This window comes from Glycine max, chromosome 20 (assembly GCF_000004515.6).
Source record: "Glycine max cultivar Williams 82 chromosome 20, Glycine_max_v4.0, whole genome shotgun sequence".
Lineage (NCBI taxonomy): Eukaryota > Viridiplantae > Streptophyta > Magnoliopsida > Fabales > Fabaceae > Glycine > Glycine max.
The window spans coordinates 39,438,051-39,453,783 of NC_038256.2; the positions used below are offsets into that span (position 1 = coordinate 39,438,051).

Genomic DNA, 15,733 nt, shown 5'->3' on the forward strand with positions numbered 1-15,733 from the left:
AGAGCACCATGCTGGAAATTATTCCAAAAGGACCCCATTTGGGGAATAAGTTTGCAAAAGGGACCCCTTTTGAGCAATTTGCCGCTTATTGTGAGTGGATCAGATGATTGCACAGTTATTATATGGGATCTCAGCTCCATGGCATTTGTACGACATCAGTTTCAGAAATTTATGTTAATGACTTGACCGGAGAGATTGTTACATCAGCTGGCATTGATGAAAGCATCACAACTGCCATCTGATTCCATTCTCTGAGTGATAAGCAGTACATTTATTTTCTGATTGGTTGGACACAAAGTTGTAATATTTCAACACTCATAATATTAACTATTATTTTCTTATCAATGCTTAACATTGCTCACTTTACTAATAAAGTAAAATTTTCACTTTAGAAGAATTGAATCTCAAATGTTGAAGGTCTTCTATTAAGCAAAGAATATTAAACTTTTATTTTTTTAGCAAGTCTAACATCTAACGAAATTATTTTGTTTTTTAAAACATATATTATATTAGCATACATTTAAATAATAAATGTATAAATTCATCCTGTGGATTAACTATATTTATAAAAGTTTAGACAAGAATCCACTTAGTAGTATTGGCGTCTCTTTGTTCTACCATGAGTGTGGGTTGCATCCCCTTGACATCCCTTTCCCCGCTTGGTGTTTGAGGGAGATCTCGTGCTGCATAGTAACTAATTGAATAGTTACAACTAAGTCAAATTGCTTGGAGTTCTAACTTGTACAATAATTTTCTTGGTGAGTTTTTTTTTCCAGTTACAACATGTCATTGAATAACAATTTTGCATAGCACTGAATAGATAAAAAAAAAAAAAGCTCCAATTTATTTATCAATTCAATTTGGTGTTCTGGTGTTCCCTGTTCCTCGTCTTACGTAAGGCTTGCATGAGATCTTTGTTTAGGTGCGGCACAGTGCACCTTCATGCATGCACCATCACCATGTCCACTTCAATCGTCACTCCTCTTCCTCTCAAATCCATCTCTGTCAACACCCTCAATAAAGGAACACTCAATCCCGCTTTTCAATCCTTAACCCTCCTTTCTACTCACCCGCTCGCAACCCCCTCGCGTCTCGAGCACGCGCATTCTCTCCTCCTCGACCTCTGCGTCGCCGTGAAAGCCCTCCCGCAAGGCCAACAGTTGCATGCCCGTTTGCTAAAATCTCACCTTTCGGCGTTTCTGGCCACCAAGCTTCTGCACATGTACGAAAAGTGTGGGTCTTTGAAAGATGCAGTAAAGGTGTTCGATGAAATGACTGAAAGAACTATTTTCACCTGGAATGCCATGATGGGTGCGTTTGTGTCAAGTGGCAAATACCTCGAAGCAATTGAGCTGTATAAAGAGATGAGAGTTCTTGGGGTGGCGATAGATGCTTGTACTTTTCCCTCTGTGCTTAAAGCGTGTGGTGCTCTTGGTGAAAGCCGCTTGGGGGCTGAAATCCATGGTGTGGCGGTTAAGTGTGGATTTGGTGAGTTTGTGTTTGTGTGCAATGCACTTATTGCTATGTATGGGAAGTGTGGTGATCTTGGTGGGGCTAGGGTGTTGTTTGATGGGATTATGATGGAGAAAGAGGACACTGTGTCTTGGAATTCTATTATTTCGGCACATGTAACGGAAGGGAAGTGTTTGGAGGCATTGTCGCTTTTTAGAAGGATGCAGGAGGTTGGTGTTGCTAGTAATACGTATACTTTTGTTGCAGCTCTTCAGGGTGTTGAGGATCCCTCGTTTGTTAAACTGGGTATGGGGATACATGGTGCAGCATTGAAATCTAACCATTTTGCTGATGTCTATGTTGCCAATGCTTTGATTGCTATGTATGCAAAATGTGGTCGAATGGAGGACGCTGAAAGAGTTTTTGCAAGTATGCTTTGCAGGGATTATGTGTCGTGGAATACATTGCTTTCTGGTTTGGTTCAAAATGAGCTGTATAGGGATGCTCTAAATTACTTCCGAGATATGCAGAATTCTGCTCAAAAGCCTGACCAGGTGTCAGTGTTAAACTTGATTGCGGCATCTGGCCGATCGGGAAATTTATTGAACGGGAAGGAAGTTCATGCCTATGCAATAAGAAATGGACTGGATTCTAATATGCAGATTGGGAACACCTTGATAGATATGTATGCCAAGTGTTGTTGTGTGAAACATATGGGCTATGCTTTTGAATGTATGCATGAAAAAGACTTGATTTCTTGGACAACTATCATTGCTGGCTATGCTCAGAATGAATGCCATCTGGAAGCAATAAATTTGTTCCGGAAGGTTCAGGTGAAAGGGATGGATGTTGATCCCATGATGATTGGAAGTGTTTTGCGGGCTTGCAGTGGGTTAAAATCTAGAAACTTCATCAGAGAAATCCATGGTTATGTTTTTAAAAGAGATTTAGCTGATATAATGCTACAAAATGCCATTGTCAATGTATATGGAGAGGTTGGGCACAGAGATTACGCAAGACGTGCATTTGAATCAATTAGATCCAAAGATATTGTGTCTTGGACAAGTATGATTACCTGTTGTGTTCATAATGGACTTCCGGTTGAAGCTCTTGAACTTTTCTACTCTTTAAAACAAACTAATATTCAACCTGATTCTATAGCGATCATTAGTGCACTCTCTGCCACTGCTAATTTATCTTCATTGAAGAAAGGGAAGGAGATACATGGATTTCTGATTAGGAAGGGTTTCTTCTTGGAGGGACCAATTGCTAGCTCGCTGGTGGACATGTATGCTTGCTGTGGAACTGTGGAGAACTCAAGAAAGATGTTTCATTCTGTAAAACAGAGAGATCTAATTTTATGGACTTCTATGATTAATGCAAATGGAATGCATGGATGTGGAAATGAGGCCATTGCGTTATTCAAGAAAATGACTGATGAAAATGTTATTCCTGATCACATAACCTTTTTGGCTTTATTATATGCATGCAGCCATTCAGGATTGATGGTTGAAGGTAAGAGGTTTTTTGAAATTATGAAATATGGATATCAATTGGAACCCTGGCCAGAGCACTATGCCTGTATGGTCGATCTCCTCAGCCGTTCTAATTCCCTGGAAGAGGCTTACCAGTTTGTGAGAAGCATGCCTATCAAACCTTCTTCTGAAGTCTGGTGTGCTCTTCTTGGGGCATGCCACATTCATTCTAATAAAGAATTGGGAGAGCTTGCAGCAAAGGAGCTCTTACAATCGGATACAAAGAATTCAGGAAAGTATGCACTGATATCAAACATCTTTGCAGCAGATGGAAGATGGAATGATGTTGAAGAAGTGAGGTTGAGAATGAAGGGAAATGGGTTGAAGAAAAACCCAGGATGCAGTTGGATTGAGGTTGACAACAAGATTCACACCTTCATGGCAAGGGACAAGTCTCATCCACAGACTGATGACATTTATCTAAAATTAGCTCAATTTACAAAACTTTTGGGAAAAAAAGGGGGCTATATAGCTCAAACTAAGTTTGTATTCCACAATGTTAGCGAAGAAGAGAAAACACAGATGCTATATAGACATAGTGAAAGGTTGGCACTTGGTTATGGTCTGCTTGTTACCCCAAAAGGTACTTCTATTCGAATCACCAAGAACCTTCGTATTTGTGACGATTGTCATACATTCTTTAAGATAGCATCAGAAGTCTCCCAACGGGCCCTTGTTGTAAGGGATGCCAACAGGTTCCATCATTTTGAAAGAGGACTCTGTTCATGTGGAGATTTCTGGTGAATACCTTGATTATTATGTGAAAATATAGATTATAGCACACTTCTCTGGTTCCTTCCTGTTGCTGGCAGTCACTGAAATTTCTCCTTCAAAGTTTTACTGTCTCTTTATGATGTCTCAATCAACAGAACTTGGGAACTGGTACCAAATATGTAAGCGGAGTTTGGGATTACTTGGTAGTTAATAATCGACTTTTAAGGTTTGAGATGGCTTGAAATCACATGTAAGATGGTCAATCTTCTGCCAGCTTTACAGGCTAGTCGGCAAGAATCATCAGAGATGTTAAATAATAACACCATATTTCTAAGAAATTGGCTGTCCATGCTTCTAATAACTAATAAGCCATAGGAGCGCAGAAAAAATGTACAAAGATGTAAATCTATCTCTACGAATTTCTAATTAAGTATTGTTTGCACTGAAGTACTTCTGTCTTCATTATGTTAAATTGTACATTTTTTTTTTTTTGGTACAAGGGAAAGAAGATAAATTGTACATATGTATGTATGTGTGGTGGTATTTCTTATTAACAAATGCATGTACGAGTGATGGTCAATCTACTTAAATTCAGTTGGAAGTACAAGAGGAAAAAGTTCAAATTAACTGTCAAGATCCAGGATTGGGCTGTAAACAAAAGTTTCCCGAAGTTGCAATTATTAAAAGCCAAACTGGGTTATAGTAAAGTGACTCTGCTGACCAAAACATTCTTGCGTAGGTCTCCAGAAATATAAAGCATATCCGTGCTCCAATTTCAATCAATTTGTTTTTAGAAAGCCTTTTGTTTTTACTCATGAAAAACTTGTTGATCCCGCAACGTAATGCTCCCACATAATGCCAGCAGATTGCTCTGCTGTTGGAAAATAGTTTTTACTTCTTTCATTTCCTATATTTTATAGGAAGCTATTACCGTGTCAAATTATTTTTACTTAACGTTATAACTTTTTGCACCTTAAGAAGATTTTATGGTTAAGTTTTATTATTTTTTTAACGTTACTAATCGCCGCAAGTTGCGGTTTACTTGCTCCACGTTGTCTTTGGTTGTCTATAAATATTTAGCATCTTGCTCACTATATACACGAAACAGAGCACGCAAAATATTAAAATTCATCTAGTTTTTTCCTCTTCTTGAAAAGAAGAAAATAGTTTCTTTCTTTCTTATAATTCTACTATTTAAAATATGTTTTGGGGGATACTCTTTGATTCAGGGATCTTTTGCTACATACGATTGTTCTAACAGGTAACATCTACCAGTGTATAAAGGCTTTTCTCTCTAAAGACTTCAACCCAAATTTTTGTAAATTTATCTTTTAATTATTTTTATACTTTAAATTAATTAATTGTAAAAGCTTCGTATGATTTTATATTTCTATGGGATATTATAGCACTGCAATGTTGTTGTTTTTGTTTCCTAATTTTTTATCTAACAATCTTAAAAAGAAAAAACTATCATATACAAAGCTTTTTTTATAAGCAAAACTATTATATATAGGTAGAGAGAGAAAAATGGCATATCATATGAAAATAATATATCTTATAGGAGAGAGTGAGAGGATTAAAGTTGGACTCTAACAAAATATAAAAGGTTAAGAGTTAATATTATGTCATTAATTAAAAAATTGAATTTTTTAAAAATTAAATCTTGATCAGGTTATATAGTTAAAATTTAATCATTTTACTCTCAAATAAGATTTATTTCTCTTATGTAATATGTCATCTTATAAGGTATAATTTTTTATCAACAAATGCTAATGGTTATTAACAAGGGTATTCAAACTCATGTTCTCCTTTCTCCCTTTACCACAAAACAAAACTTATAAGGTACACCTTGTTACAATTTTGCGAGAAAACGTTTACATGAAGCTACACTTGCTATAAATGTTAATTACCAGGAGAACACAAGTCACGAAAGCAGGCACTCCTCAACCACGACCAAGCATGGAACACGGCACTCCTTTATCTCTACCTTTTTTTTAAGACCCGTCAAACACTACTTACGTTCCCATGATAAGATACTGCATCCACATGGTAAGATGATGCATCCTGTACATCCAATTTTTTGCCATCATATCACACGGCCGTAAAAGACTTACGCATGCTACCACACCTGTATTACTTGTGCACGTTAAAATCCGTCTTGTTTTTATAAAGGTTATAGTTTTATATAGATCTCTATTAAGTAATTGAGAAAAGCTTTCTAATTATTATCTGTTTAGGTGAGACAGTAACTATTGTAATTATTCTTAATAGCAGAAATACAGGCGCCACAGACACAATCTGCATCTCTGTATTTTTATTATGTTAAATTTGATATTTTATATAATTTTTATTGTGCTAAAATTAATATATCTCATATTCTAATAGATGTAAATATTAGTTTGAGATAAAAAAAATTAATTTAATACATTTTTATTATGCTATTGCATTTTTATTGTGTTAAATTTAATATATTGTAACAATTTTTCTTATAATACATTGTAACTACATTATAATAGAACTACTTAATAAAACAAATTATTAGAAATTAATTACTAAATTGTAATGTGAACTTGAATGTTTTAAATAGGAACGAAAGGAGTATATTTTTATGCTTCTATTATTTATCATCATTTATAATAAAAATTGTAAAAAATAATATAATTATATGTATATATTTTTTCTAACTTAATAAATTCTATCGCAAATATCACATATTACTTCCCAAAAATTGTTTCTCTATTGTTAATTTATTGTTAATTTGTTTGTTTATTTCATTATTCAATTATTTGTACTTCTTTTTCTTTTTTATATTTAAAAACCTAATTTTTTTCACATACTTTTAACAAAATAGTATAAATTACTAAATTAGTTTAGGACACATGAAATCCTTGGATGACTTTGAATATGATTAATGTTTTAAAGTAGAATAATGGATCCTAAGATGCTTTATAAGTTTACTAGATATGTTGTAAAATATTTATTGATTATTGATAAGTATTATGTTTGTTTCTTATCTAGAAACATGATTCTTCTAATATGCTTAAATATATTATTCCAACCGACAAGATAACATAATAAGTCAAATTCAAATGTAAGATAATATAGATTAATGTAACAATCGGTGTAAACTTGAATAAATAAATATTACACACAAGAAATATGTACTATAATTTTTCAAATAAGATAAATAATACAAATCAACAATCAATTCTTTTATGCTATTTATCCTTTGTCTTCTTTTTCCTTTTCGTAATTGCAAAACTTTTACATCAATTATTTTCACATTTATAATATGGATCTTTATTCTAGCATTATGAGAACTTATATGACATGATACATGACACATACATAATTTTTGTTTTCTTTTTCTTTGATCTACATTCATTTTCTTTGATCTACAAAAGGAAATCAAAGTATTAAAAAAACTACGAAGTACTTAAAAAAAACTGCAAACTATGTAAACCAACAAAAATAAATAAATTAAAATAATCCCTAATAAATATTAGTAATCAAACACTAATATGAGAAATTTTCAAGGATACAAAATCAAAACCAGTTTTAAAACTAACAAATATCTAAAATTAAATCAATTCTTAATTTTTTAAATGAGCAGTTTAACAAAAAAGAGTTCTATAAAAAATCCAAAAAACCAAAATGGGTAGTTTTAAAATTCGCCAATATATCTATAAAATGAGTTTTAAATTGAAAAATGAAAAGTTTTAAAAATTCTTTTATTATTAGTTGGTAGATTTAAAAAATTAAAATGAAGTTAGTGATTAAAAAGAATTAATTATTTGCAAATTTGATTTAGGAGAAGTTTTAAAATGGAAAATTATGTTACCATGATGGTACATGAACACATTAAAAATGACCAATTTTAAAATCAAAATGAGTTTTAAAATCAAGAAATAACAAAATGAAAATAAATTTTAAAATAAAAAGTAGACAATTTTATATTTGGTCTAATAGAGATGATTGTGTATATGGAGGCTAGGAGAAATGGTTGTATATAGTCAAAAGAAAACTATAAAGATAATAAGAAAAAAGATAAAAATAATTATATAAGAAGGATATTAACACAAATTAGAGATTACTTGTCTTACCATCCTAGTAAAGAGTGAGAAAGAAGAGCTAGTGAACCACCAATATCCAATCTCTTTCCATTTGTTCTGCTAATTACTTTTGCTTAATAATATTAGCATGAAACTTTTTGCTTGAAAACTAAAAAAAAACTATAAAGATAATATTTATACATATTTTTTCATAGTCCCCGTCGGATATAGGTAATTATTGTGTTTTGAAGAAAGTGAACCATTCTCATAAAGTGAGTATTGAAAGATAAAATAATCTTTGTAAAAATAAAGACCAAAAGATAGTTACCAAAGGTATCTCTTTTATCTATCGGTATAGATTCCAACTAGATATAAGGAAAGTAAATGACAGGGAAGTAACAAAATCAAATTATGGTCGTAATCTACGTTGCTTTCAACGTGGGCTATACACGAGGTTGTTACATACTGGTTTGGTTTTGACGATCTTGTTCACCAAAAGATTTCTCATAAAAGGTGGTCATGGTCACAGCATCATGATTCTGCGATATCTAGGACTCCTAGTAGTGTTTGTTAACTTCCCGTTGGCTGATATTCACTGGTTCAAAAAAATCAAATGAATTGCCAGAAACTGCTTTAAATTATGAGTCAAAATGTGACAGCAATATCAACTGTTCACATACACTTCGGTTTTTGTCCAATATTGACTTGAATACATTTCAAAGGACCAAAAAGTGTATTGTCGCCATCACTTTAACAAACGAAATAGTATAAACACTGTAACATTATGATTTATGCAGGCATGTTACTAGTCTTCATTCATTTTCTTCTGCTTAAATGACTCAAACAATATAACCAAAACGACAACAAAACCTCGATGGTTTGGAAATACTAAAAATATACATTTTTCAAAATTGAAGAGCATATATTGACAACAAAATTGAGCCTTTGCATCTTAATGGCGCGTGGCTTTTGTGTATGGAATTGCATTTTCTTTAATTAATAGAACAACGGCTGAGCACATTTACATCAAATTCGAATACAACTATAAAAGCCAAACAAATATAAATCAACAGATATCATTTCGGTCGCTACTGATTAGTTATTAGTTATTTGGTGATGCTAATAATTAATTAGTTGCGATTATCTAAAGTCTGGAGTACCTTCTACGAAACACATACTCTTCAGAATTTAAAATGAACATGTATCTTCAATTTTTTTTTTGAAAAAAAATTCCGTAACAATTTTGCAAAAAGGATTCGAAAAAAAAACACAAAAGAAAAAAACAGCCCATTTGTAACAATTCCGCAAAAATTAATATATGACAGAAGCAGTGTGACGCTCAAAAGCCTATAACATGGCTCATTGGCTCCTGCTTTTGAAGTATTATTATATCCATAACATGTTGATCTCACTGGGACGCATTAGTGCATGATGCTTAACATTTTATTCTGTCTCCTGGCGAAAGACCCTAAGATCACTGACTTCCTCTTCCATAATTTTCTTTTGTGACTTAAAACTCACTTCAGGAATCTTTAATCCTAAAAAAAAATTAATCTCTAGCTATCTGCTACAAGATACCATTCGTAAAAAGGGTAAATCCCTGTAAACTATGGCCAATAACCGTACAAATTTAAAAGTGAAGTTGAGACATATTTGAGACCTTGGTTATCCCTTGTCCTACCATTACCATATATAGAATTCTGTCACTAGGAAAGAGTATTAATTGACACTATATATAATATAGTTATTACTTATCACAATGACTTGTGGGTCAAGAGGTTCAAGGCCAACAAGACACAACTTAGTGACCCTTCAGTTAGTAGATTTTGAACTGTACACAAACCCAAGTCTTCCCATGTCATTCTTCAACATCGTATCAAAATAACATTTCACGTGTAGAGCTCAGATGGAGATCTAGTTCACATATAGTAGTTTATGTGTTTTAATTCTTAGAATTTGGAATTTTGGATTTCTAACATTAATTACAACAAAACAGTTCTCACAAAATAAAAATACACAAAATTATTTGAATAATACTATTTATTATTACAAACCAATAAACATTGTCTATATATACAATTATATGGCTGCGTTTGAAGTAAAACCCGCACGAACTACGTGTCTTGGGACATTCATATATAGTTCTAAACTTCAGATTAAGTCTTATAGAGTGAGGCATATTCATCCTGTCCTTTTTCCAGAGTTACGTGACAGGTACTCTTAATTTTAAGTAGACCTTCTTAAAATAGGCCCAAAAACCTTAAGGTGTATCTGTGCAATCTTGCTTTCATGTTTTGAGAATTGCATGGCTCAAATAGGATTGTTTCTAAAGAAAAATCAATGCAGGGCAAAAAAATCTGTGCTATAGACTTGTGGGTCAAGAGGTTCTAGGCCTAGACAGACACAACTTAGGGACCCTTCACTTAGTAGATTACGAACTGGAAACAAGAATCTATCTAGACTACATCACCAATAATTACCAGGTATTTTTCTTGCTTTCATATATACACAATATTAATATAATACGAAAAAACATGAGAAACTCCTTAAATTCAGACGTAGGTGACACAATGATTGTTGTAATGTTGCCTCTGCATAGCATTAAGTTTTTGCCTTGAAAAAGTTTAGCAATTGTCACGTGTTTGTTCATGATGGGTTGTCTTAAACCACTCACAACTCACTCATTTTAACTAGTCAACTAGATTTTTTACCATGCGCGGAATAAACAAGAGTCTAAGTATCTTCTCCCAAATGTAAAAATAGATAAAAACAATTGTCAAAGAATATGATAAATTTTACTTAAAATTTATTTTTTAACCAATAATTAACACCACAATTTTATAAGTGTATGAAAATAAACTATTAAACAACATTTACTAAGAATACTTTTTATGATTTTGTCAAAAATATGAAAATAGGCATAGATCATGCATTTCAACTTGAGTATGTGAGCATTTCTTTATTAGTTCAAACACTTTATTATCACTTATCCCTCACTATTTCTCTTTGTATTTTTATTTTTAATTGCAAAAATATTTTCTTAAAGCAATCGACTCCTAATTTTGCCTTGTCATCATTTCCATTCGCAATGGTATTAGTAATATTTCCAGAATATTTCCATGAAACATAGTAAAAGAAGAGACACAGGCTCACTAGACAACCAATGTACAGTATAAAGTATCACTCCAATCTTCGTAGAGCTGAGGGTGTCCTGATAGTTGATTTCACAAACAACAACAAACACTATTGCAAGCCCAGAGATATATAAACAAGCTGAAATAGAAATTATACTAAGCTTAAAAGCACAAGTTATAAACATTCAAAGACATCGCTGTAAACCAAGTTTTACGGTGGGTGGGATCATAGATCAGTATCAACCTCAAACAATTCAAAGATAAATGTTACGAGGAGACAAAAATTTAGGGCCTGTTACTCCTCCCCACACCTGTCAGTTCAATCATCAATCACCACCCACTTGCCTCTTCCAGGAGTCTTCCACAATCAGTTCATCAACTCCCCAATCTTCATAGCTGGAGAAATTTGCAAAAAAATGATTAACAGTCAGTATGGCATGATGTTATCAACCTTAACCTCCCCCAGCCAAGAAAAAAGAACTTCCTAACTTGTATAATGGCCAAGTATTTACCTTCCATCAGGCAAGTAGCGCCGAATTGTAAAGGGTATTTTCCGCTCTCGAAGCTCCTTCATAGCAATCTGATAAGTTGGGAGAACTAGATATCAGATGTTATATAACAGAGCTAACAAACAAACATGTATATTCCTGAACCCTAATACAGAAAATTTTTGTGAGAACTGTCTACAAGAAATAATCAAAACTGCAATACAGGCAGGAAATAAACACTTAGGATAATTGATATCAAAAAAGAGTTCAACATGAGATATTAATGGCAAGTAAATATGCTCAAGAGGAAAACCGTAGAACAGGTAATCTTGGACATGACTTTTATAAGTGTATAAAAATCAGAGAACTTATTTCTAGAATTGTGCACACAGTGCATTCTTCAGGAAACCACAGAACTTGAGAATCAAATAGCATAAAACAAAAGCAAAACATTTTCTCAATATATAAGGTCCACTGATCATGTGACTAGATTCAATATTTGAAGACTGAAGCAGTTTGTAGAACTTTCCAGCTTAGGTCAATAATGATGACAAACTTATCTTACATAGAAATAATAAAGCTTCACATAACGCTGGAAAATTAAAAAGAGCATGTCATTGTCAAACTGAATAAGAGACCAGTTTATGTTAGAAAAATGCTAAAACCATACTCTCATGCACACTCTTTTGAAAACACACTCTTATTGGTTGAAATTTATTGAAAATCACAAAATTTTGTGGGTCTCACATATTATCTAATGAACCTCTCTCCTGTTTTGTAGTTTTTAATAAATTTCAAGCAATGGAAGAGAGCATATTAGAAAAAGTGTGTTACTCTCCTCTTTAAGTTATGCCAAAAGCCCAAAACCTTTTCTTGAGGAAGCCAGAGACAAAGGAACACAAACTATGATGGGGAAAGCAATCTACAAGCCGATTAAAGAGTCATAACTATAAGAGAAAATTACTCCACCTACTTTAAGATGAACATATTTCCAATGTTAAATTGATCTTCCCATTCTATGAATCTCTATTATTTAAAAGGAATATATGAAAAGACAGAATTCCATCTGTTATCTGTGCATTTAGCTGCACGTTCGTGCAATTGCAGAGTGATTTATAAAACAAATTCAAAACACACAAACCATATCAGTAGTGTGCATGCTCAATTAAGGAGTCAGGAGGGAAGGAATCCTCTGTCCCATCAGCCTGTCTTACCACATGTCCCTCCAATAAAACATTGACACATCATTTAATGAATTTGTGTCACTGCTCCCTTACTTTAACCAAGGATTAAAGGTGTCGTTATTGTTTGGCACAATGTCTTCCTCTTCCATTCGCAATTCTTATTCCAGTGCTTCAACTAAGTGCAATCAAATTTCTAATCAAAATCATTCCTTGTAAAAACTCCAGCAGCCATTCATTTTCGGGAGCAAAAGAATGAATAAAGTCAGGCTCCATTCAGTCCAGTGTTGTTATAAACAAGGGACCTGGATCTGGCTGGTGTCATCGTCCCTGCAAGTGTCGGCAAGGAAGTTCAGAGGGTGGCAACATCATGGAAGAAGCCATTGGTACAGTCGGGGCCATGGAACACGCACGGTGCAGAAGTAGATTCAGCACACCAAAGCAGAAAAAGAATGAAAGGGAAAAGGATTGAAAACTGAAAAGATATATACAGAGACTCATTGATTGAAAAGGGATTACGTGAATGAAGAAACAACATTAATGATGCCGTTAACCCTTGGTTAAAGTAAAAGTAAGGGAGCAGTGCCACGGATTCATTAAATGATGTGTCAAAGTTTTATTGGGGGAACAGCAGGTGAGACAGGCTAATGGAACAGAGGATTTCCGTCCAGTCAGGAGATCACTAAAGTGGAAACTTCTTAATGAAATATTTTCTACATTTCATATAAATATATGACTATACCATCATATTTAGAAATTTAAAACTGGCATAACAAGTTTGACAATGAAATACTCACAATGAGCTCAAATGAACTTTACAAGAAAAAAAGTATCAAACTGCAAAGAAAACAAAAAGTTCTTTTACCTCGAGTGGGTCAGTTTCCCCCTCCAACTCGACCATGACAGGTGCATTCATACTGACCAGCCAGAAAGACAACATGTTAGATAATCAATAAGCAGAATCTGAAGCTCACAAGTCCTGAACAAACCTGATTTGAAGAGCACGGGTGCCCAAAATTCTAGCACGCTCATACTTAGTCATATATTTCGATGTCTTTCGAGGCCGCTTCACTGGTTGTTCCTCTTCCTTATCCTCGGTGTCAATAGGCTCTCCAGTTATTTCATCGTTTTTGTTCTCCACATCTTCCTCTGCACCTTCCTGTTCATCAATCAATCCAGCAGTCAATAATTCAATTACTTCATTCAACGCAGAGTTCAATAACATGCATTTGTGTAGATACAAAAAAAGGACACAAGACAAAGAGTTCTGCACCTCAATCTCGGGCTCTGGCGGTTCATCTTCGTACCTGCATCACCACCCTTTATTCCATGAGAAACCATTCAATGAAAATATACAGATTACAGAATTCAGGGCTCTAACCCTAGCAATTGAAGCATGAAGAATAATTTACAATGGACGTTTGAAAGAAAAAGGCAAACGTGATCAAATCCAGTAGAAGAACATTTGAAAAAAAAAAAAAAACTACAAGTGTTACCATAAACGAACCAAAAATAAAACCTCAGGACAAAAAAAAGGAACACGGAATAAATATACGACACGGTGCAAAAAAATCCATTTTGGGGTACCGTGAGTTGAAGAATTGCTCATTTAGTCACGAACAAGAGAGTTAATTAAAATAGTGTCCTCGTCGGCTGTGGGAATTAAGGATTTTCAATAGGCAAATTGAATTAGGGAAAACCCTAATTTCTGTGTGTGTGAGAGAAAGAGAGAGAGAGAGAACGAACCCCATGTCAATATCTTCATAGTCCTCGTCAGCCATCGCGAATTGCAGAGAGTGAAAGAAACCGTCTCCCTGCGGTGTGTGCCCTAAAACCCTCACCGAGAGCCAAAGACAATGATGTACCAGAAACTTTGATTATATATGGGTAAATAGTTATGAACAGAAATAATTATTTATGTGTTAGAATGTTGTAAGTTGTAACTCATGCATACACACTTCTAAATATTTTTATAAAAAAATTTAAATATATATTTTAAAACTTTTCTAGTATGTATTATTTATAATTTTTTCTTTGTTTTAACCATTTAATTATTAGTTATTATTGTCTATTATTAATGGTTGTCATATATATAGTAGATTTTATTATTATTATTATTATATATATATATATATATATATTTTAGACTTTAAAAAAATACAATGAGAGAAATGATAACTAATTATGTGTTAAGTAGGATAGTAATTTATATAATTGTTGAAAAATAATATTACAAACAAGCTAATTTAGAGTCGTTGACTATAATAAAAAATTAAAATAAAATATTTATAAAGTAACATTTTCAATTATATATTTTTAAATTAAAAATTAAATTCATGTGACACCTATCATTCATAACATATATGTTGATTTCTGAAAAATAATATAAAATATTTTAAAATTTTGAATTAGGAATTATAAACTAAAATTAATATTTTTGTTCTAGATAGCAATAATGTATCATAAAAATATAACAGTTTTTAAGTTATTAATTATTATTGTGTAATATAAATAATTAGTTGAAGATTCAATTAATTATTATATCTCAAAAATTATGAAAATAATAAAAATAAGAATTAAATTTATATTCACTCAATAAATTATTTATATTTTATCTTAATTTGAATATGTTGTAATTTTGAATAAAAATATATTAATGTTATTAATTAATTCAAATTAAAATATATATTAATCCAAATTACTTGAAATGAATTAAATTAAATATTTAAAAAAATAAATGATTGAGTATTTTATATTGAATATTTTTATTTTATATTTAAAATATTTTTTTAGTTTACTGAATTATAATGAGTTAGGAAAGATATGTCTAGTCTTCTGACCCAAGAAAAAAATATAAACTAGTATTCTATCACACTTAATAGAATTATGCATTTTAACATATAAATTAATCAAATAAAAATTATTTCTTTGTTAATTTATTATTCAAATAAAATATATTTCTATTTGTTTATAAATTTTAAAATTTATTCTATTGATAATAAAAAATTAGTTAATAATAATAATATGTAGACAGTAAAAAAGTATAATATGTATAATTATCATAAATCATTATTAATCCTTTTATTATTATAATTATAAAAAAAATTAATTACAATCAATTATTATAATTACATTACAATTATTATATTATTTAAAACGAGTTCTCTTTCAAAAAAA

At 32.2% G+C, this 15,733-nt stretch overlaps 2 protein-coding genes across 3 annotated transcripts; one reads left to right on the top strand and one right to left on the bottom strand.

The window, feature by feature from the left end:
- The first annotated feature begins 613 nt into the window (after positions 1-613).
- On the top strand, positions 614-4,193 carry LOC100777780 (pentatricopeptide repeat-containing protein At3g63370, chloroplastic). The gene is made up of 2 exons (XM_003555323.4): positions 614-758; positions 923-4,193. Exon 2 carries the CDS (start codon positions 960-962, stop codon positions 3,729-3,731), a length of 2,772 nt encoding a protein of 923 aa, XP_003555371.1. The 5' UTR covers positions 614-758; positions 923-959; the 3' UTR covers positions 3,732-4,193.
- Positions 4,194-10,966: 6,773 nt separating this feature from the next.
- On the bottom strand, positions 10,967-14,453 carry LOC100305739 (uncharacterized). 2 transcript variants are annotated; one of them, NM_001249115.2, is given in 6 exon segments: positions 10,967-11,283; positions 11,400-11,467; positions 13,422-13,473; positions 13,546-13,715; positions 13,830-13,863; positions 14,303-14,406. In NM_001249115.2, coding segments are annotated over 6 exon segments (429 nt in total). In that variant the 5' UTR covers positions 14,338-14,406; the 3' UTR covers positions 10,967-11,213.
- Positions 14,454-15,733: the final 1,280 nt, after the last annotated feature.

Excerpts from the sequence above, each read along its gene's own strand:
- LOC100777780 (XM_003555323.4), top strand. The coding sequence starts at position 960 with ATGTCCACTTCAATCGTCACTCCTCTTCCTCTCAAATCCATCTCTGTC.
- LOC100305739 (XM_041013017.1), bottom strand. The coding sequence starts at position 14,337 with ATGGCTGACGAGGACTATGAAGATATTGACATGGG. Across the intron at positions 13,474-13,545 it reads ACCCGTGCTCTTCAAATCAG|TATGAATGCACCTGTCATGG; the intron begins GTTTGTTCAGGA and ends CTGGCTGGTCAG. Across the intron at positions 11,468-13,421 it reads GGGAAACTGACCCACTCGAG|ATTGCTATGAAGGAGCTTCG; the intron begins GTAAAAGAACTT and ends CCAACTTATCAG.